General features: G+C 36.8%; 1 protein-coding gene across 5 annotated transcripts in view; it reads right to left on the bottom strand.

Annotated features, from left to right (window-relative positions):
* Positions 1-19,345, bottom strand: part of Cfap70 (cilia and flagella associated protein 70) — a 100,088-nt gene extending 80,743 nt beyond the window's left edge. For 3 of the 5 annotated variants that reach the window (XM_046419630.2, XM_046419633.2, XM_046419634.2), the window contains exons 1-6: positions 19,195-19,345; positions 15,698-15,800; positions 13,981-14,167; positions 3,682-3,780; positions 3,423-3,502; positions 1,172-1,351 (exon numbers count right to left, since the gene is read on the bottom strand). In XM_046419630.2, the coding sequence (XP_046275586.1) occupies positions 1,172-1,351; positions 3,423-3,502; positions 3,682-3,780; positions 13,981-14,167; positions 15,698-15,760 (609 nt within the window). In that variant the 5' untranslated portion in view covers positions 15,761-15,800; positions 19,195-19,345. Of the gene's footprint in view, positions 1-1,171; positions 1,352-3,422; positions 3,503-3,681; positions 3,781-13,980; positions 14,168-15,697; positions 15,801-17,577; positions 17,725-19,194 lie in introns of those variants that run through there. The other 2 variants (XM_058577914.1, XM_046419636.2) reach the window with 2 other exon arrangements.
* Positions 19,346-22,413: the final 3,068 nt, after the last annotated feature.

The following is a 22,413-nucleotide window of genomic DNA, read 5'->3' as shown; positions in this document are numbered from 1 at the left end:
ATTAATAATCAGTGAAGCTGGGTGTAGTGGTGCACGCCTGTAATCCCTGTAACTCTGGAGGCTGAGGCAGGAGGATCACAAGTCCAAGGCTAGCTGCAGCAACTTAGCAAGGCCCTACCTCAAAACAAAAAATAAAAAGAGCTGGATATGTGACTCAGTGGTTGAGTGCCCCTGGGTTCAATCCCCAGTACCAAAAATAAATTAATTAATTAATCAGTGAAATGTATATTAAAGCAACAAAATACCACAGATTGGCAAAAGCAAAGTCTAAAAATATCAAGTGTTGACAAAATTATGAATTGAAATAGTATTATACATTGTTGATGAGGAATGTAAATTGGTACAAGTATGGAAAGTAATTTTGCAGCCTCTAATAAAATTTAAAATCTACATATGAGAGGGCTGGGGTTGTAGCTCAGTGGTAGAGTGCTTGCCTAGCATGTGTGAGGCCCTGGGTTCGATCCTCAGCACCACATAAAAATGAATAAGTAAAATAAAGGTATTATGTCCAACTACAACTAAAAAATAAACATTTTTTTAAAAAATCTACATATGAGAAATTTAATAATTCTATTTCTTTGGGTTAAACTTAAAAATCTTTTATAAAAGTCTGGCACTTACAGAATAGCAGGATAAGGGCCTTTGAAAATCTGTTACTTCATAACAATAAGAATGCTGACAAAAATTGTCAAAATTAAGGGTGCCAATGGTGATGGAAAAACTGGATAGTCACATGAAAAAGAATAATATTGTGCCATTACCTAACACAATATACAAAAATTAACTCATACCTAGTTCTTACATTTAGAAATTTGGCTTAAGAAAATAACCTGGAATTAAGAGAAAGCTCTGTATAATAAAATACACTGTATAAAACCCACAAAATACATGCATAACAATAACACATACTGAAATTTTTAAATATCTTACATATATTCTACAATAAGCATATGCTATTAATAAAAATTATATGTAATATATACAATGACCATGTTAATTATAAATATAAAAATATGTATATAAACAGAAATAAACTTTATTTTTAAGTCTAACATAAATCTCAGCAATTAATAAAATAATGTTTTGAATTAATGCTTAGTTGATGCGAATCTCAGCCATATGAGTGTAGACACATTTGATGCTATATAAATGTCTGGTGATAGGGCTTTACCTCTCCAAGTGATGGAACCTGCAGACCAACCATGTAGTTCTGCTGAGTCCCTGTTGGAACGAAGGATTCAGGCACAGAGTAGGCACCCTCCAACGTGACCTTCAGTAGATTGCTCCCCAAGACCTGTGCTGCAGTCAGTAAGGGCTCTGCCACAGATACTTTAACTTCAAGACTGCATTGCTATAAAAGAATAAAATTAGGGCTGGGTTTGAAGCTCAGTGGTAGAGAGCTTGCCTACAATGCATGAGACCCTGGGTTTGACCCTCAGCACCATAAAAAATAAAAGAATAAAATTATGTAGCATTTAAAAAATTTTTGCCATTGGCTTTCCTTTTTTCCCCATTATCTCATATCACTGTTAAGCTTAATTAACAGGATTTTATTAATTAATTTGTTAATTAACAATAGTAATATTTTCTATATCTCTAACATTTTCACACAGAATATAATACGAAGTAGGTTTAAAATATGTGTTGATTGATAATTAGATGTTTTCACTTTACTACAGCACTAGGGATATAAAGATGAAGATAGTGTTTCTTTCATCATGAAACTCGTATTAAGAGACCTATATACAAAATGCTATAGTTGAGAAGCACCAAGGAAGATATGAATAATTGATTAATGAGCTAGGGAGGAATTAGAGATGACATCTGAGTTGAAACTTTTTCTTTTAACTCTTTTTAAAATTTTTAATTGTAGATGGACATAACACCTTTATTTTTATTTATTTTTATATGGTACTGAGGATTGAACCCAGGGCCTCAATGTGCTAGGCAAACAATCACTAAGCTACAGCCCCAGCCCCCCTGAGTTGACTTTTAAAGGATGAATACCAGTTTGCAACCTAGATAGGTAAAGATGTAAAAATAAAACAATTCTGGATCAAAAGAAGAGTTGATGCAAAAGGAGACTGAAACAGTATGGTGTATTCCATTCACCTGTGTAAGAAGTAGTTCAGGATTTAGAACATAAAATACAAGGACAGGAGTGCTGGGAGATATGGTTGAAATAGTGGAAAGTTCCCATTACAAAGATGTCATATGGCCACTAAGGCATCTGGATCTAAACCTGTACACAGTTTAGACTGTACACACTGTAGAGTGGTGAACCCATGAACCACACCATATACTAAGAAGGGTAAGATAAGAGATGTGATCAAATTCATTGTGGTGTGTGTGTGTGTGTATGTGTGTGTTCCTGGGGATTAAACCAAGGGCCTTGTACATGCTAGGCAAGTGCTCTACCACTGAGCTACATGTCCAGTCACCATCAAATTCACTTAAAATTTTTTTTTTAGTTTTTATAGTTGGTATTTTGATATTTTTATTTTACTTATTTATTTTTATGTGGTGCCAAGGATTGAACCCAGCGCCTCGCATGTGCTAGGCAAGCGCTCTACCACTGAGCCACAACCCCAGCCCCTCAAATTCACTTTGAAGTCACTGTGCAAGCAGTAGGAAGGGTGAACTGGAGAGAGGAAAAGGCAGATACAAGATTATTGATAATGATTCAGATAAGAGATGATGGGGCAATAACAAGCAGGAGTGATTCCAGGAAGAATATGAAGAAATTTAGGAGATGGAGAAGGCTGGATTTAGTGAAAGGTGAATTTGGAAACTGGTTGAGGTTGGGATCTGAGGAATGTGACAGATTCTGGACTCTGATTTCATGGCTAGGTGATGCCACCAGTCAAAAGAACTAAGAAAAAAGGAAGAGTACGTTTTAGGAAAGATACTGAGTTTAGACTTGTAATGTTGAATTTTAGGTGCCTATGGGGTAACATTAGAGAGAAATATAGCAGGTGGCTGTAAAGTATGAATTCTACAATTCACGACAGGGATCTGGGATAGAACTGCTGAATTAGAAATCTTTAGCCAGAGTCTGGCTACATGTCTTTAAGTGTGCTATGTGCTTTCATATACTATTGATTCATCAGCACACAGCTCAGAAGAATTTCCATAGCTAAGCCTTTCTTATATCTACTCCTGGGCAAAACCAACAATATCTGCTCTGTGCCCACATGTCCCCCCACCACCATTTCATCACACTGGGTTATATCCATAGATTGTGAGCTCTTAGAAGGTAGGATTTATTCATCTGTTTTCTAGAACCTAGCATTATTGTGCTGTGGGGAAAATAAAAAAGGTGACCAATGAATTGGACTCAACTGAATTGAACCTTATAAGCAGACAGACTCATTATAATATTGAATGGAAGGCTGAAATGTTAAAGAGTTAAAACTGATTACCTTAGAGCCTGGTCGAGGGGTTTCTAAGGGTGAGCCCTGCACAGGATGCAAAGGAACCACCATTTCAAATGAACTCTCTCCTGTGAAAGGAAGACAAGTTGAGCCAAAGAAGGAAGAGTTAAATTAGTGTTGCAGACAGAAATAAATGTGCTCATATTTTTCTTAAATCCTCCAAATTCATTTAGGCTGTGTTTTGCAACACTTTGCATCTAAATATGCACTTTCATATTTCTGCTTTTGAGAAAATCATATATCTGACCTTCCAGTAAGGGAAGAAGATCCACCACAGCTTGACCTAATATTAAGTTCTTCTCATCTTTCTGTTTCTTTTCCTTTTGTAAAACTTCAGTCACAGTTACTAAAAAATCAAAGCAAATAAAATGAGAACAACTCTAATCACCCATCAGATAACGAAGTAAAGCAAATAAATTTAAGTTAAGGAAAATTAACTTGGGCTGGGAACATAGCTCAGTAGCAGAGTACTTGTCCAGCATGGGCAGGCCCTAGGATTCATCCTAGCACAGAAAAAAACAAAAACGAACAAACAAAAACTGTGTAACCCAAGAAAGCACTAACATCAGTGACTTCCAATGCAAAGTACTAAACAAATTCAGTAATTTTTGAGCTTTTTGCCTACAAGTTATAATAAGAAATGGATTTTATAACATAATCATGCATATACATATGTTTAAAGGTAACTGATATATGTGACTATCTGATGCCAAAATTTCATATAATATTAACCCTTACTACTCAAAAACCTTAAGTACTTTCTGTAGGCTAAAAGATCAGTGATTATGATCTCCCCTAAATTGAATTATTTTAGGATAACTAAATTTATAATCTGAAGTTTGAAAAGCATTAGATCTTTCCATCTTGCCTAGGACAGGGCTTAGGAGACTTTGACAGGATCCCCACGGCACACAAGGATGTACCAGAATTTTCACTAGAGCATTACTTGGTATGCTTAACACTTAATGATGAAATTTTCAAATACACTAAAAAGTGGAATAGCATAATGAATATCCATACAACCATCACCTAAATTTAGTAATTGTTAGAAAGTTGTCATATTTGCTTCCTTATATATGATTTTGTTTGCCAAAATACTTTCATCATATTTGCCTTGCTTGATGAAATAGCTTCGAATAAATTATATGCATTTTACTCCTAAATACTAATGTATACAAAGCCACAACATGACATTTTCCTACAAAACTGAAATACTTTGAGCTGGGGTTGTGGCTCAGTGGTAGAGCACTTGCCTGGCATGTGTGAGGCCCTAGAGGTTTGATCCTCAGCACCACATAAAAATAAATAAAATAAAGGTATTAAAAAAATGAAATACTTTTATCACATCTAGCAAATATTTGATAAAATATTAAACATGATTCCTAAAATTCATCTAATGTCCAGACTATATTTAGCATTTTCCAATTCCCCCAAATTTATTTTGTAGCTAGTTTGATCAAACCAGGATCCAATCAAAGACCACATGGTTACATTTGGTTGTCAAGTTTCTTAAGTTTCTTTTCATTTAAAAAATTCCTGCTTTCCACATACTTTTCTCCTATGACATTGGCTTGTTGAAGGCACTAGGCCAGTAGTTAAAGAGAACATCACACTGTCTGAATTTATCTTTTTTCTTCATGGTATTTGTTTTCAATTACTGTGTTTCCTAGAAACTTAGGTTCAGCTTCAGCATTTTCAGCAAAAATAATATGAGTTGGACAACATATTTGTCTATATAGTATACTAACAAACTGTGACCTTTATAACCCGATAGAAATGGCATCTAAACATAATTGTGTTTCTCTCATTAAAGTGAGACTAAATATTTTTCACATTTTTAAGGACCAGATATGTTTTCTTTACTGTGTAGTTTTCAATGTTTTGTGTTTTTCTATTAGAGTCTTGCTGATATTCTTTTTTTTTTTTTAATTTATTTTTTAGGTGTAGATGGACACAACACAATGCCTTTATTTTTATGTGGTGCTGAGGATTGAACCCGGGTCCCACCTATGCTAGGTGAGTGTTCTACTGCTAAGCCACAATCCCAGCCCCTTGCTGATATTCTTACTGATATAAAGGGAAATGTGCCTTTTGTCAAGAAATTAATTATAAATTGCATCCCAGTTTATGGCCTGTATTTTATAGTTACTTATGTAAACTGCCCTTTCTTCCACCCTGTGGCTGCAATAGTTATAAAATACTTAAAAATGCTTTGCCACTCTGATTTATTTTTTCAACTCCATGATTTCTTATAGTACCTGCATACTTTAATTTTTCACACATTTTGTCCATCTGTAAATTTTGGGGGCATAATTTTAAAAAAAAATTTTTTTTGATACCTGGGATTGAACTCAGGGATACTAGACCACTGAGCCACATCTCCAGCCCTATTTTGTATTTTATTTAGAGAGAGGGTCTCACTGAGCTGCTTAGCGCCTCGCAGTTGCTGAGGCTGGCTCTGAACTTGCTCTTCTCCTTTCTCAGCCTACTCAGCCACTGGGATTACTGCTGTGCGCCACCATACCCAGCTGCATATTTTGGCATAATTTTGAGATTAGTTACATTTGTTTTCCAGATATCCCAGCACTGTTCATTACTTAATCCATCTTTTCTCCCTATGGGAATGTAGCTAGCTCGACAGTGAAGTGCTTGCCTGGCATGTGTGAGGCCCTGCATCACAAAAAGAGAGTGACAGATCTTTCCCCCCACTGATTTGACATATTATCTGAATCATATGTTAATTTACCAGAAGTACTAGTGACTACATCTGGATATTCCAGTCTGTTCCAGTGAGCTTTATGACTACACATGCCTGCTACTACAATGTTCCATTTTGTTTGTATATTACATTCTATCATATAGAACTAATAACTCGTTACCCTTCTTTTCAGAATTTCCTGATCATTCTTACATCAAGAATCTTTTTTTGGTGGGGGCTGGGGATGTGGTTCAAGTGGTAGCGCGCTCGCCTGGCATGCCTGCGGCCAGGGTTCGATCCTCAGCACCACATACAAAGAAAGATGTTGTGTCCGCCGAAAAACTAAAAATAAATATTAAAATTCATTCTCTCTCTCTCTTTAAAAAAAAAAAAAAGAATCTTTTTTTCTATAAGAACTCTCAAAAGGGGCTGAGATTGTAGCTCAGTGGTAGAGCTCTTGCCTAGCATGTGTGAGGCATTGGGTTCAATTCTCAGTACCACATATAAATAAATTAAAAATAAAGGTCCATTGACAACTATAAAAATTTTTTTAAAAAAGAACTCTAAAATTAAAAATAAAATAGGGCTGGTAGAATGGTAGAGTGTTTGTCTAGCATATGCAAGGCCTTGGGTTTAATACCCATCTCTGGGAAAAAAAAAATGTTGGCAGTCTTACAAAGATCACAATAAATTTATAAACAGGGAAATGGCATCTTTATAAGGTTGAGCATTCCTAAGAACAGTATGTCTTTCTTTTTATTCAAACTTGTACTTCAACACCATTTTCTTTAGTTTGTTTGAATCAAGTTCCATTTGTCTACAACTTTGATTAGCTGATGTCTCTTAGTTTCTTACTCAATAAATTCTACCTCTTTTTAATTTTTTTCCCCATTTCCATTTTCCAAAATGTTGTCCATTAATCTAAGTTTTCCAAAGTAATGGCAGAATATCCTTTTATAATTTTAAAAATGACATTCTTCTTGTAGTTATGGTCCATTTTCTTCCTAATATCATTGTGTCACTTCATTCTCTTTCCTCCCCTTTTCACCCCCTCCCTCCTTCTTCTATGGCTCAATCTTGCCTATTTGTTAGTAATTAAGGTTAGTCTTTTTAAGAAGCATTTTTGTTTAGTAATTCTTGTTTTCCATTTCATTATTTCTTATTTTTTAATCTTAATTTTAAGATACTTTCTTTGGGTTACCCTATTATTATTCTAGCTTCTTGAATTAAATGTTTAAGTCATTTGTTTTCAATCTTCTTATGGTTGTTAAGCACATCAATTTATTTTATATACTTTTTGGTACCAGGGATTGAACTCAGGGGAACTGGACCACTGAGCCACATCCCCAGCCCTATTTTGTATTTTTTTTTTTAGAGACAGGGTCTCACTGAGTTGCTTAGTGCCTCACCATTGCTGAGGCTGCCTTTGAATTCGTGATTTTCCTGTCTCAGACTCCTGAGCCAATGGGATTACAAGCGTGTGCCACCATGCCTGGCTAAGCCCATCAATTTATTAAAGATGGGTCTTTAATATGTCACAAATGGCTGGGGATGTAGCTCACTTGTAGCACATGTGCTTAGTATGCATGAGGCCCTGGGTTTGATCCCCTGAACTGCAAAAAATAAAATAGATTATAACTTAAAGATTTTGTGACCATTTTTGTATATATAAGAGCTCAAAAATTAGGTCCTCTTTCACTATCTGAGAAGACTTAGGCATTGTTATCAAACTCCCATTAACAAAGAGGAAGCTTCCTTTTATACAGTTTTATCCTTGTTCAAGGTAAGCCATTCTGTTAGGTGTGCAGTAATAACCTATTGTGGTTTTGATTCACATTTCTCTAGTGGCTAGTGATGTTGAATTATCTTTTTTGCAAAACTGAGGATTGAACCCAGGGGTGCTTTAGCACTGAACTACCTCCCTAGCCCTTTTTGTTTTTCATTTTCACTAAGTTGCTGGCTGCAAACTTGCAATCCTCCTGCCTCAGCCTGTCATTGGAATTACAGGAGAGCGCCACTGTCTGGTGATAGATGTTGAATATCTTCATGTGTTAAATTGCCATCTGTTTATCTTTGGTGAAATGTCTCATGTCTTTTGCCTATTTTCTAGCTGGTTTGTTTGGGTTGTGATTGTTTTGTGTCACTGTTGACTTTTTAAAATTCTAGATATTCCTGTTTTGTGCTTTGCAAATACTTCCTCTCACTCTGCAGCCTGTCCTCCTAACAATGTCTTTTGAAGAGCAAGAGTTTTTAATTATGACAAAGTCCAATTCTTCCTCTTTTTTTTCCTTTTATGGATAATGATTTGTTCTTCAGTCTAAGAATGCTTTGTTTTACCTTATATCCTGATTTTTCTCCTAAGATTTTTTTCTTAAAGTTCTGTAGCTTTACATTTAATTCTGTGACCTATCTTAAAGCTAGTTATTGTGTCAGATGTGAGACATATTGAGGTTCATTTCTTTACCTATAGATGTCCAGCATCATTTTCTACAATTAATTGGGTTTGCACTTTCATTTAAAAAAAAATCAGTTGGACATATTTGGATCTATTTCTGGATTTCCTATTCCATTCTACTAATCTATGTATCTTTTCTTCCACTCATACCAACTTTGACTCCTATAGATAGATGTCTTAAAATACAGATACTAATTCATCCCAATTCATTCTTTTCCAAAATCGTTCTAGATATTCTAGTTCTTCTACCTTTCCATATAAATTTAAGAATAATCCTCTCCAGGGGCTGAGGTTGTAACTCAGTGGTAGAATACTTGCCTAGTATGTATGAGGCATTGGGTTTGATCCTCAACATCAAATTAAAATAAATAAATAAAATAAAGGTATAGTGTCTATCTACAACTAAAAGTATTTTTTAAAGAAGAATAATCTTTTCCATATCTACAAAAATCTTGCTGGGATTTTTGAGAAGAATGATATTCAATCCATATATCAATGTGGGAAGAACTAATACCTTAAATATGTACAGTCTTCCAGTTCTATACACCATATATCAATTTATCTAGATCCTCTATGATTCATGCATTAGCAGTGTCTAGTTTTCAGCATAAATGTCCTATACATGAGGCTGGGGCTGTAGCTAAGTGGCAGAGTGCTTGCCTAGCATGTGTGAGGCACTGGGTTCCATTCTTAGCACTACATAAAAATAAACAAATAAAATAAAGGCATTCTGTCCATCTACAACCACAAAAAATTTTTTTAAAAGACCTATATATGGGGGCTGGGATGTGGCTCAAGCGGTAGCGCGCTTGCCTGGCATGCATGCGGCCCGGGTTCGATCCTCAGCACCACATACAAACAAAGATGTTGTGTCCGCCAAATACTAAAAAAAAATAAATATTCAAAAAATTCTCTCTCTCTACCTCTATTTCTCACTCTCTCTTTAAAAAAAAAAAAAAAAAAAAAAGACCTATATATGTATTTTACACTAAATTTTAAGGCAATCACAAAATAGTATTATAACAATATTTATTGTTATAAATATTGATGTCAATATTTATAACAAGTATACAGAAATATAATTGATTTTTGCACATTCTTTTATCCTGTGATATTGTTTAACTCATTTATTATTTTTTAAGTGTTGTAGATTCCTTGGTATTTTTTTTCTACATGGATCATCATTTCCTCTGCAAATAGCAGTATTTTTACTTCTTCTTTTCAGATCTGTAAGCCTTGTATTTCTTCCCAGATCTCATTGCATCATCTAGGACTTCCAATTCCATGTTGAATTTAGAATGGTGAGAACAGACATCCTTGAATTATTCCTGATCTTGGAAATCATTCATTCTTTCACCATTAAGTATAATTTCAGTCTTTATCAAGTTGAAAAAGTTAAAACTATTCATATTTTATATATATATATATTTTAGTTGTAGTTGGACACAATACCTTTATTTATTTATTTTTATGTGGGGCTGAGGATCAAACTCAGCGCCTCACTTGTGCTAGGCAAGTGCACCACTGCTGAGCCACAACCCCAGCCCAACTACTTTATTGTGAATTGGTATTGGATTTTGTCAAATAGTGTTGCTGCATTGATCAATATCACCATGCCTGGCTCATTTTGATATTTTTATTTTTTATTTTTAGTTGTAGTTGGATACAATACCTTTATTTATTTATTTTTATGTGGTGCTGAGCATCGAACCCAGGGCTTCACATATGCTAGGCAAGTGCTCTACCATTGAGCTACAGCCTCAGCCCTCATTGAAACATTTTGATCACAGCTTCTTTAAAATCCTTGTCTTACAATTCTAATATATCTGTTATCTTGGTGTTAGCATCTACTGACTGCCTTTTAATTTCAGTTTGAGATCTTCCAGTTCTTGGATACCATGATTTTCAGTTGAAACCTGGACTTTTTCTATTATGTACTGAAACTCTGAATCTTTGTAAAAACTCTGGATCTTTTGTTTTAGCTAGCTTTGTCTAAGTTTCAAGAAAAAAAGGGGAGAAGGTGCTGCTTCCTTATTGCTAAGTGGGAGTAGAATTCTCAGTTCCCAACTCAGCCTCCATTGACACCTAAGGGAGGCAGCTCATTATTACTGCCGAGGAGGAATCAGGAGTTCTACTTCCTTATTTGGTTATCACAGATCCTACAGTGGTTGTGGACTCTTTAACCCTAGGTGATAATGAAAGTTCTGAACCTGTACTAGGCCTCCTCTGACATCACCCCAGTAGAGTAGAGGGATACTTTGTTAATGACAGTTTATAAGCACAAGGTCCTCAATGTGGTCTTGACCACGAAGGTGAGGGTGGGGGAGCAGGACGAAACAGGGAGAAGACTATTGCCAAAGAAGATGAAGTTCTGGCTCCCTATTTGGTCTTCTCTGGTACCACAAGGGTATTTGGGTACCTTATTACTGCTTTGTGATGGTGGTAGTCTAGACTTCCCACTCAGCTTGGGTTGAGAAGAAAGCCCTTTTTTCCTGGAGTACTTGGCTGGAAAAAAGCAGTTATTGCCTAAAAGTTGTCTTATTAGGCTTCCCCTTTCCTGGTGTTTTGACTGGAGAGAGCAAAATTTTATTAGGCTTTTAAAAAACATCTATAGGGGCTGGGGATGTGGCTCAAGCTGTAACGCGCTCACCTGGCATACGCAGAGTGCCGGGTTCGATCCTCAGCACCACATAAAAATAAAATAAAGATGTTGTGTCCACCGAAAACTGAAAAATAAATATTAAAAAATTCTCTCTTTCTCTAATAAAAAATAAAAAATATCTATACCCATTGGTTTTTCTAGCTTGCCAACTTCTCCAGCACCAAGTCCAGGACATACATAAGGCAAAAAGAAAATCTAAGGAATTCACCATTATGTCATTCCTCAGTTTCAAGGTTTCTTCTTTCTACCTTTCAGAGTCTCTTATGCTTGTTTTATATAAATTATTCATTTTGAGTTGTACTTAGTAGGAGGAATATAGAAAAATACATCTATTCCATCTTCTCAGAAGAAGCTCTGTTTTAAATTCTTTTTGATTTCTAATGAACGCACTAAAAATTATTAAGGTACTTCTAATTACCACATTAACTATATCTCACGGGTTTTGTTTTGTGGTGCTGGGCCTCATGCATGGTAAACAAGTCTCTACCACCAACTTACAACCCCTGCCCTTCTACAAGTTTTGACAATGCTTTGCAATTTTTATAATGATTTCTTCTTTGTCACATGAATTATTCATGAGTGTTTTTAAATTTCCATGTGAATTTTTTAAAAATCTTTTTTGTATTGATTTCTAATTTTCTTATTTGTTGTATTTTGGCCAGAAAACTTAGTCTGTTAAGATTAATCTGCTAAGATTCTTTGGTAGTTGGTAGGACTTGATTTACAGCCTATAATGTGGCCAGTTTTTAGTATGTTTCTTGTGTGTTCCTAAATGTTCCTGTGTATTTTAATAAAGCATATATATATTTTAGTTTTAGATGGACATAATACCTTTATTTTATTTTTATGTGGTACTGAAAATCAAGCCCAATGCCTCACATGTGTTAGGCACTCTCCCACTGAACTATAACCCCAGCTCCAAAATATGTTCTTTAATAGCTGGCACAAGCCTACAACTACTAATTCTTAAGGGAGGCTCATTTCTATTTTAGAGATAATGGAGAGTCAATTTATTTTTTCCCTAGACCGTTCTTTTTAGGAGTCTTAGCTTGTGGTAGGGAGGTGTCAGTCTCAACTCTTCATCTGTAGCAGTCCAAGATTTTTTGTCCTTGTAAGAGCATTAAAACCCAAGCCCGTAGGTTTTAGAGTACTGCCCTCTCCCCCAACACCAACACCACCACCATTTACACATCAATGGCAGCTGTTCAAGTTTCCCAGGTGTTAATTCTTGCTTTGCTTCTGTGAACAAAGGGGTTTCCCTTTCTTTGTATTTTTCTCTCTTTCCGTTTTTTTGGGGGGTGGGGTTTCAAACCCAGTGGTGTTTTACCACTGAGCCACATACCCAGTCCTTTTCATTTTTTTTTTTTAATCTTGAAACACCATCTCACTAAGTTGCTAAGGCTGTCCTTGAACTTGGAATCCTCCTTCCTCAACCTCCCCAGGCACTAATATTACAAGGGTGCACCATGGTGCCCAGTGTCTCTGGTTGCACAAAAAGAATATTCAGTTCTGTTTTTCCCATCCAACATACTTGTGAAGAATGCAATCAGAATTACTCCTCCTATTTGGGATAGCAAAGAAACACAGAACAAAGAGAGAAGAAGATACTTGGGAGAGAGTGTGGGTCAAATGGTGATTGATTTCTTAGACTCCTCCTCCAACAATTATGAATTTGGTGCTCTGATGTGGGGACCTGAAGATGTGGTCCCACAGCCCCAAGTGATTCTTATGGAAAGAAAGATACAGGATCAGAATACTGAAAATCTAGAATACTATATACATTTCCAGTTCTCATCTAAGTTTGGGGATCTTGGAATCTGGGTTCCAGAAGGCATCCCAGAGGTGTAATTAAAAAATTACAAAATGAAAGAAGATAACAGATTAAAACAGAACAAAACCAAAAAAGTTTTAGACTAGTAAACAGATACAACACATTACAACAGGGACAATACTGCACATTTTGAAATCATAAAGGTAAGGAAGAAAGGATATATTAACCATCCATCCCTCTATTTCATTCTTTCAACAAAGGGATGCACTTGAAAGTCTAAAAATACTGAGAGTTCAATCTTGATTTCAAAAGCACCTACTCTAGCAAGAAAGACAAATGAATAATGGCTACACTACAAAAAAACAGATATAGGTGCCTGATAAAATATAGGATGCCCAGTTAAATTTAAATTTCAAATAAACAATGAATAATTTTTAAGTATAACTATGACACATATTTTGCTTTTTTTCCCCACTTTTTTCTAAGTTTGGCAACCTTAAATAAAGGAATACAAAGGAGAGGGAATCTCAACTCTATGTAGAGGATAAAGACTGCAAAATTCAGTCAGATGTCAAAGGTTTTTGATTAAAATTGATTAAATTAATAGGTCCTGGTGACTGTTGCCAAATCAGACAGGACTCAAAGTATACTTCATTATTCTTTTTTTTTTTTTTTAAGAGAAAGAGAGAGAGAGAGAGAGAGAGAGAAAATTTTTTTAATATTTATTTTTTAGTTTTCGGCAGACACAACATCTTTGTTTGTATGTGGTGCTGAGGATCGAACCCGGGCTGCACGCATGCCAGGTGAGCGCGCTACCGCTTGAGCCACATCCCCAGCCCCTATTTCATTATTCTTAAAGTCAGGGAATAAGGCATATTCAACTGTCACCTATTAGGCGTCTCAGAATCTTCTCATATAATACTCATATAACTAACATTTTTTAGAATCACAAGGACTTACAGAATACAGGATTGTGAGCGAGGTCATTCAAAGTGATTCCTCCTTCAGGATTGAACTCAAAACTGCTAGTGAAGTTGTACTTTGCAGTTCCCTCTGAAGAGACAGTAATTTTTGCAGAGTCTCCCAGAGTCACCTGATTGAATTCCGCTCGAACAAAAGTAACTGGAGTATCTCCTTTGTAACCTTTCTGTTGGCAGAAACATCACTTTATAATTAAATTCAAATAGAGACATTTCCTACACATTTGACAACCCATTTTGACTCAGGACAAATAGCATTTTCTTTTCTTCTTCTTTTCCCTAACAAGTTATATCACAAAAACAGGGAAAGTAGAAAATCATTAAACAAATTAATTTATAGCTAAATGTAATATTCCATTTAAATATCATTAAAGTTTTAAAAATTTTTTGTAGTTGTAGATGGACAGAATGCCTTTATTTTGTTTATTTTTATGTGGTGCTAAGGATTGAACTCAGTGCCTCATGTATGGTAGGCAAGTGCTCTACCACTGAGCCCCAGCCCCAGCCTATATTAAAGTTTTTTAATATAACATTTATTGTGTTTTGTCTGACTTTAAAAGTATATTGTGGGGGGCTGGCAATGTGGCTTAGTAATAGAGCACTTGCTTAGTGTGCAGAAGGCCTGGGTTCAATCACCAACACTGGCAAAATGAGAAAATCAGAGGAAAATGAATTGCCTACAATCTTACTCTAACATGTAAGCATTATTAATACATTAGTATATTTTAGTATTTTGCTGAAAATATACATTTTTATACACACATTTTAAAACAAGTGGAGTTTACTAATTATATCCTCTTTTGGAACAAGCTTTTTAAAGTTCATAATCCTGAATATTTTTTCATTATTCTCTTAATTTTGTTTTCAGTACTGGGGATTGAACCCATAGTCCCACAAATGCTAGGCTCTACCATTAAGCTATACCCAAAACTTGTTTTTTAAACCTTATGTTGAAACAGGGTCTCACTAAATTGCTCAGGCTGGCCTCCAACTTGCAATTCTTTTGCCTCCGGCTCCCAAGTGGCTGGGATTAGAGGTGTGTGCCACCAAGCCCAGTCTATTCTCCTACTTTTAAATAGTAACTGTGGTTTTATTATTTAAATTCACCAAATGAAATTAATCACAAATGAAACTCAGAATTCAGATCCTTCTCAAAATAAAGGGGAAAAATTAATATATGAACTGCTAGCCACAAAAACTAAAGCTAATCTTGATTCAACTCTGATAAATTTAGTACTCAAATTGCCAGGTATTTTATTTTATATTTTAAAATGTTTAGTTGTAAATGAACACACAGTATTTTTATTTATTTTTATGTGGTGCTAAGGATTGAACCCAGTGCCTCACATATGCCAGGCAAGCACTTTACCACTGAGCTAGGTATTTTAGACACATAGTAATGTAATGTGACTTGCTGATTATAGATTACAAATAAGAAACACCGAGGATGAAATTGCTATGCAAAGGGAGGGAGTTTGGAGGTACAAAATGACACAAAAACTCCATTGCTGAGCTAGGGTTGTAGCTCTGTGGTAGAGCGCTTGCCTAGCATACGTGAGGCACTTGGTACAATTCTCAACACCGCATATAAATAAATGAATAAAATAAAGTTTCATCAACATCTAAAAAAAAAAACTCCATTCCTCCCTTGATATTCCCCAACTAGGGACTTTGCACATTTCCAAAAGAAACTTTACCAAATCATATCCATCTGTCACAGTGATATGCACCAGTCTACCTCCTGTTGGCACCTGTTCCATATCAGTAATTGGGCAAAGTTCTTCTGTTCTCCTTTGGTCTCTGTAAAGAAAATAAATGAAACTGTCCCCTCATTACATCATGACCTGTACAGGGGGAGAACCTAAGAATATGCCATAGTCTAGCCTTCTGTTTTCCCCTTCCTAACTTTCAAGGCTGGATAAGAAGTGCTTCAGGGAAGCTGGTCACAATCATAATTCCACTGGTTAGTGTTTAAAATATTCTTTATACATACAACTAATGTATAATGTACAAATTATCATGAAACAGAGAGTAGGTACACTATCTCCCCATCTCCCATTCCCCATATTCTTCACAATGTTCTTTGGTAATTTTTTTTCAATCTGTAAAGCCATCTCAAAGATTTATTTCTGTTTTACAAAAATATACTTTGAGAGCAAGAAATATACCCTATCATAAAATGATAATCCTTTGGAAAAGATCCTGACATGTCTCTAGCCAGATATATATTTTTAATTATTTTACAATACTAAGGACATAATTTCAAAAGCAGATTGTATATCAGTTTTTTTTAAGGTCATGTTTTCTATTCAAGGAGGAGCTTATTTATGCAATTCAAACATTTGCTAAGGACATACGATGCCAAGTTTATCCAGGGCTGGTGATAAAAACAATATAGGACTCCTTGCACCCTTCAGATGTTACAATTATTCTGTCTCTTCCTAGCTATTCCCTCATTTTTCCAGTTGCCTAAAGTTTCAGATCATTTGTTCAAAATCACATCTCTGGGCTCTTTCAGGGCCTAAGTGGCATCGGCAATTTCCTTATTAAGTATACATTTAAAATGCCATTTTGTATTAGTCCCTTTCTTTCTTTTATAATAGTACCATATAAATTAAAACTTATTTTCCCTTCTGCTAGACTATAACAAAAGCCTCTTAACTGGTATCTCTGACTCCATTTTTTAAAAATTCTATTCCATTCCATTTCTGTCAAAATCATTAATTGAGCAAATATTTGTTATGGCAGGCACAGTAATAGATGCTGAAAATACAAGAGATGAGATGTACACTCCCTAACCTCAAGGAATTTAAGATCTAGTGAGAAGGAGAGACATAAATAGGCTAAGAGTTTTATAGTCTGTGTAATGGATACTGTGACAAAAGAATAGTAAAGTGGGGGAAGGGGACATAGGTGAGGAAAGGGGGAAGGAAATTAACTGTTTTTTTTTTTTTTTGGGGGGGGGGTTCTGGGGGTTGACTTAGGGGCACATAGCCACTAAGTCACATCCCCAGCTTTTAATTTCTTACTTTCAGACAGGGTCTCACTAAACTGCTTAGGGTCTCATTTAGTTGCTGAGGCTGACTTTGAACTTGTGATCCTCCTGCCTCAGCCTCCCAAGCTGCTAGGATTACAGGTGGAAACTAACTGTTGATTATGGCCTACTATATGCCAAATGTGCCAAGGGCATTACATATGTTATCTGATATGTATCCATTCTTCCAAGTGACTCTTAAATTGCCATTTTAGAGAACAAGAAACTGAGCTTCAGACAAGTTTGTTATTTAGCAGCCCATCATACAGAAAGAAAGTGCTGAAGCTGGAACCTAGCTGGATTTGAAAGTATATGCATGAGTATGCATGCCAGGAAAATCTCCTTGTAGGAGGTGACCTGGAACTAAAAGAACACTCAAAAATGAAGGCTGTTCCAAGCAGAAAGAAGACTGTAAAAGATTCAGAGGGAAAGGAAGGAAGAAAGAAAGTAAGTTAGTCAAGTAGCTCAGTAGCTTGTACCACTGAATAATACAGAGAAAATGAGATCAAAGAGACAAACAGAGATGGGCATAGTGGCACACACCTGTAATCTCAGCAGCTGGGGAGGCTGAAGGAGGAGGATCATGAGTTCAAAGCCAGCCTCAGCAACAGTGAGGCACTAAGCAACTCAGTGAGATCCTGTCTATAAATAAAATACAAAATTGTGTCTCCAGATGTAGTCAAGTGCCCTGAATTCAATTTCTGGTACCACATGGCCACAAAAAAAAAAAAAAAAAGACAAGCAGATAAATACCATATTAAAGTACAGATCTAATATCTAATGATTATCACTTGTATCCTCTCATCTACCAAATAAAACTGTGACATTATATTCAAAGCCCTCTAGGCTCCAGCAGTACCAAAGTCCCCTCACCTAGCCTATGCTCTGGCCTAGTCCTTTTTTTTTTTTTTTTTTTTTTTTTTTTAAAACATTTATTTTTTAGTATTTGGCGGACACAACATCTTTGTTTGTACGTGGTGCTGAGGATCGAACCCGGGCCGCACGCATGCCAGGCGAGCGCACTACCGCTTGAGCCACACCCCCAGCCCAAAACCCATTTATTTGACTGAGAACATTTATTCGCCCATCTGATCCTATGTCCTCCCAGTCATGCAAGGACAATCTCAAATCAATAATTCAATCTCTCTGGCCTAGTCCTTTTCAAAGATTACCTGCACTTAGTCATTTGTACCTTTGCCTCTTTTCTTCCTCTGGAACTACCCCTCTTTTTTCCCTCATTCCATCTCTATATTGACAAAAATGGCTCAAATGCCTCCTACTTTAACGTTTCCCTGTCCCCACTATTTTAGCACTTTATACATTTCTTGTGACATGTATCACAAGCTGTCTTGTTTATGAGGACTGGGGCCTCACACAAGCTAAGCAAGCGCTACCACTGAGCTACAACCCCACCGCAGGACTGGAGATTTAAAAGATCTTTCTTACTTAATAACTACATGACCCTGGGCAAATGCGTAACTTTTTTGGTCTTAGTTTTCACTTTCTGTAAAATGAATAACTTTCTATTTGTTTCACCTTTGTTGTGAATATTCCGTAAAACAATAAAACTGTTTACCCTATGAGGCACAGCACGAATGGCATTATTAATATGCCCAGCTTTTTTTGAAAGCTCAATTACACTCTTGAAGACAAGCAACCTTAATTATATTCAGAACCCCTGAGTGCCTGGCTACATGCTTGGTACTCAAGGTATCTTTCGCGGCATATCCGAATAATGAAGGAAAGAAATCGGACTAATTACAAGTGGTCAGGTGAAGTGGGCCTAGGCTCTTGTTGCCCCCAACAAGTCACCCATTTTTTGTCATCTGATCAGAATCTGCAAGGCAAGGGTTGAATTGGAAACAGATGAGACGAAGGAAGCGCTGTGACAGGTTCTGGTCTGGGAACCCGCGCAGTAGCGTTAAGGGTCAATCTCCAGCAAAGCTGCAGCGGGACCTTCGCCCGCCCCCGGGAGGGGGTGCTGCGGTGACGCCAGAGTCCGTCCTTGGGGTGGGGGGGTGGGTAGAGTTTCGGTCTGTACCGAATTTTAAGCCTGGCCTTAGCGGAGAGAGAAGATTGGGGTGTCCGGGTGTAGTGTGGTGCACGGCCAGGACGTGGACGTCGTGAAGAGAGGGTTATCAGCAGAGGAATAATTCTTACCTGCCGCGGTTCAGATTAAGTTTTTCACAACTATAGCAACCAAGTAACTGTCGCGAGAACTCATTTTCTGCAACCGCCACAAGCTTATTCCAAGACTCGCGATAAGTTTTCAGACCAGAAAGCAGGGAGTGGGTTGTTAGGTGAGTTTCTGCGCCTGCGCCCCGCAGTCCGCGCCCCAGGCCAGCTCAGCGCTCTCGCTAATCTGGTCCTCTACGAATTTAACTTGGCAGAAGTTTTAGTTAAATACATGGTGTCTACTTTTCGATTTTGATTTCCTGACTCTTATTTCAGTATTCCTCCATAAATGGGGGAGAAAAACGAAAAGCTAAAGTCTTTATTAAATAAACATGTTTGGAGGCGGGCGTGGTGGCAGAAGCCTGGAATCCCAGAGGCTCGGGAGGGTGAGGCCGTTCAAAGCCAGCCTCAGCAATTTAGCAAGGCCCTAAACAACTCAGGGAGACCCTGTCTCTAATAAAATATTAAAAAGGCTAACTGAAAAATAAATATTTAAAAATAATTAAAAAAAAAAAAAAAAGGGCTGGGGATGTGGCTCAAGCGGTAGCGCGCTTGCCTTGTATGCGTGCGGCCCGGGTTCGATCCTCAGCACCACATACAAACAATGATGTTGTGTCCGCCAAAAACTGAAAAATAAATATTAAAAAATAAATAAATAAATAAAAATAAAAAGGCTGGATGTAGTTCAGTGGTTAAGTTCCCCTGAGTTCAATCTCTGGTACAAAAAAAAAAAAAAAAAAGTTTGGAGTGTTTTTAGCCAGGCGCAGTGGCCGGCACCAATAACCCCAGCTGCTGCAGAGACTGAGGAAGGAGAATCTCTTTGAGCGGCGACCAGCGCAACACAACACAGATAAGACACTATTTTAAAAGCCTGACTGCTGATGAATGTAAATGGTTCTGCTTCTAGGTGCTTGGTATTTGTACAATAAACAGACAAAAGTAAATAATGCTAATGCAAGTTTTTAATACATTTGAAATTCAACATTAAAGAGCTGAAATAGAAAAATATGATAGTAACAACAATTAAAGTGGGCTGGGGTTGTGGCTCAGTGGTAGAGTGCTCTCCTAGCGCGTGGAAGGCCCTGGGTTGGATCCTCAGCACCACATTTAAATAAATAAATAAATAAATAAATCAAAGGTATTGTGTCCAACTACAACTAAAAAATAAATACTAAAACAACAACAAAACCTAAAAGTGTCCACCAGTGGAGGATTGGATCTGAAGATGAAAGGAGACCCTCATCTTTATACAGATTACATGTATGATGATGTGAGGGGCGGGGAAGAAGTGTGTCACATTAGATTGGGTAGAGAGAAGTGATGGGAGGGAAGGGGAGGAGAAGGGGGGGATAGGAAGGATAGCAGAATAAAATAGACACTAGTATTGCTGTATGTATATATGTGACTATATGACCAATGTAATTCTGCAACCTGTACACTCAGAAAAATGAGAAATTATATCCCATTTGATTCAAACGTATGATGTCAAGATAATTGTACTGTCATATGTAACTAATTAAAACAAATTTAAAAAATTTTTAAAAAATAAATTGGTACCTTCACAAAATGGCATCTTAGAAGTAGTCAAAATGAATGAACTACAGTTACACATAACATGGATGAATCTTACCATATATACAACTTAAAAATGTTGGAGTGTTAAGAATCAGCTTGAAGGGACACCTGTTGACCAAATTATGGGCAATATAAGCATCAAAGCAAAAAAATTACAATAATGGACTCACTGAACAAAATAGGAATATGCAAATCCACAATTGCATAAATAATGGAAAGGAAAATTCTTTCAGTAGAATATCAACCCAGGAGTGTAGAGAGAATGACAAAGAATATTTGACAACCACTATAAAGAAGGATGATACAGCATGAATCTTCAATGAATACTAAGGCTGATGGGTGGAAATTTGATAAGGAAAAGGACATTGGCAGATCCTGGGATTCTTCCCCATGAAATATTAACTGGTTATAGAGGAGAAAACAATGAATCAAAATAGCCATATAATCAGCATATGGAGGTTTTATTACCAGTGTGGGGAGGACTCTACTTCATGTGCCTCCTGATGAGTGAGATGCACTGAAAAAAGCAATGCATCTTTTTAATGGTATTCCTTCTATTAGAGGGACCCAGGTGGTAAGTCATCCCATAGAATGTAAGACCTGTTTTCCCCAACCATGTCAGAACTGAGGATAGAGGTCATGTATGCTAGGTAAGGGTTCTGCCACTGATCTACATCCTCAGCTCAAGGCCTATACTCTAACACTGTCAGAAATGAAAGATGAAACTTCTCCAGATGAAGATTCCTATGAAACATACAGCCAAAAGCAACATGTATTGCTGTATAGCATTCTGGACCATAAAGGAAAAAAGACATTGTTAAGACATGAATCAGTCAGGTGTGGTGGCGCAAACCTGTAATCCCAGTGGCTGGGGAGGCTAAGGCAGGAGCATCACAAGTTCAAAGCCAGCCTTAGCAAAAGTGAAGTGCTAAGCAACATGGTGAAACCCCGTCTCTACGTAAAAATACAAAATAAGACTGGGAATGTGGCTCAGTGGTCGAGTGTCCCCGAGTTCAATCCCTAGCACAAAAACAAAAACAAAAAACCATGGACAAAATGTGGACAGACTCCATAGATTGGATGGTAGCCTTGTAGCACTATTGATTTCCTCCAGTGGAAGGTTGTTTGATGTTATGAAGGAGAATGTCCTTGTTTAGGGGAATATACAGCGAAATGTTTAGAAGTACTGAGACATGTTTTTGGACTGCTTTCTTGGCCTTCAGAAGATCCAGAAAAAGATCATTAACAAGAGATAGATGCACACACATGCATGCAAACACACCCATAGTGAGCAAAAGAGTAAATGTAATAAACTATTATTTGGAAATCTGGGTGAAAGGGACTAAGTTCCTTGCACAATTTTCAAATGCTATGCATTTGAAATTTCAAAATCATTAAAATGCTCATACAGGGCTGGGGTTGTAGCTCAGTGGTAGAGTGCTCACCTAGCATGGGTGAGGCCCTGGGTTCGATCCTCAGCACCACATAAAAATAAATAAATTAATTAAAGATATTGTGTTCAACTACAACTAAAAAATAAATGTCAAAAAAAAAAACAAAAACATGGGGCTGGGGCTGGGGCTGGGGCTCAGAGGAATAGTGCTCACCTACCATGTGTGAGGCATTGGG

The sequence above is a fragment of the Marmota monax genome, unplaced genomic scaffold (genome assembly GCF_021218885.2).
Source record: "Marmota monax isolate L192 unplaced genomic scaffold, Marmota_monax_Labrador192_F-V1.1 WCK01_AAM20220418_F8-fsc00019, whole genome shotgun sequence".
Classification (NCBI taxonomy): Eukaryota; Metazoa; Chordata; class Mammalia; order Rodentia; family Sciuridae; genus Marmota; species Marmota monax.
The sequence above is the reverse complement of the archived record's forward strand: the minus strand, read 5'-3'. Positions and strand labels throughout refer to the sequence as shown.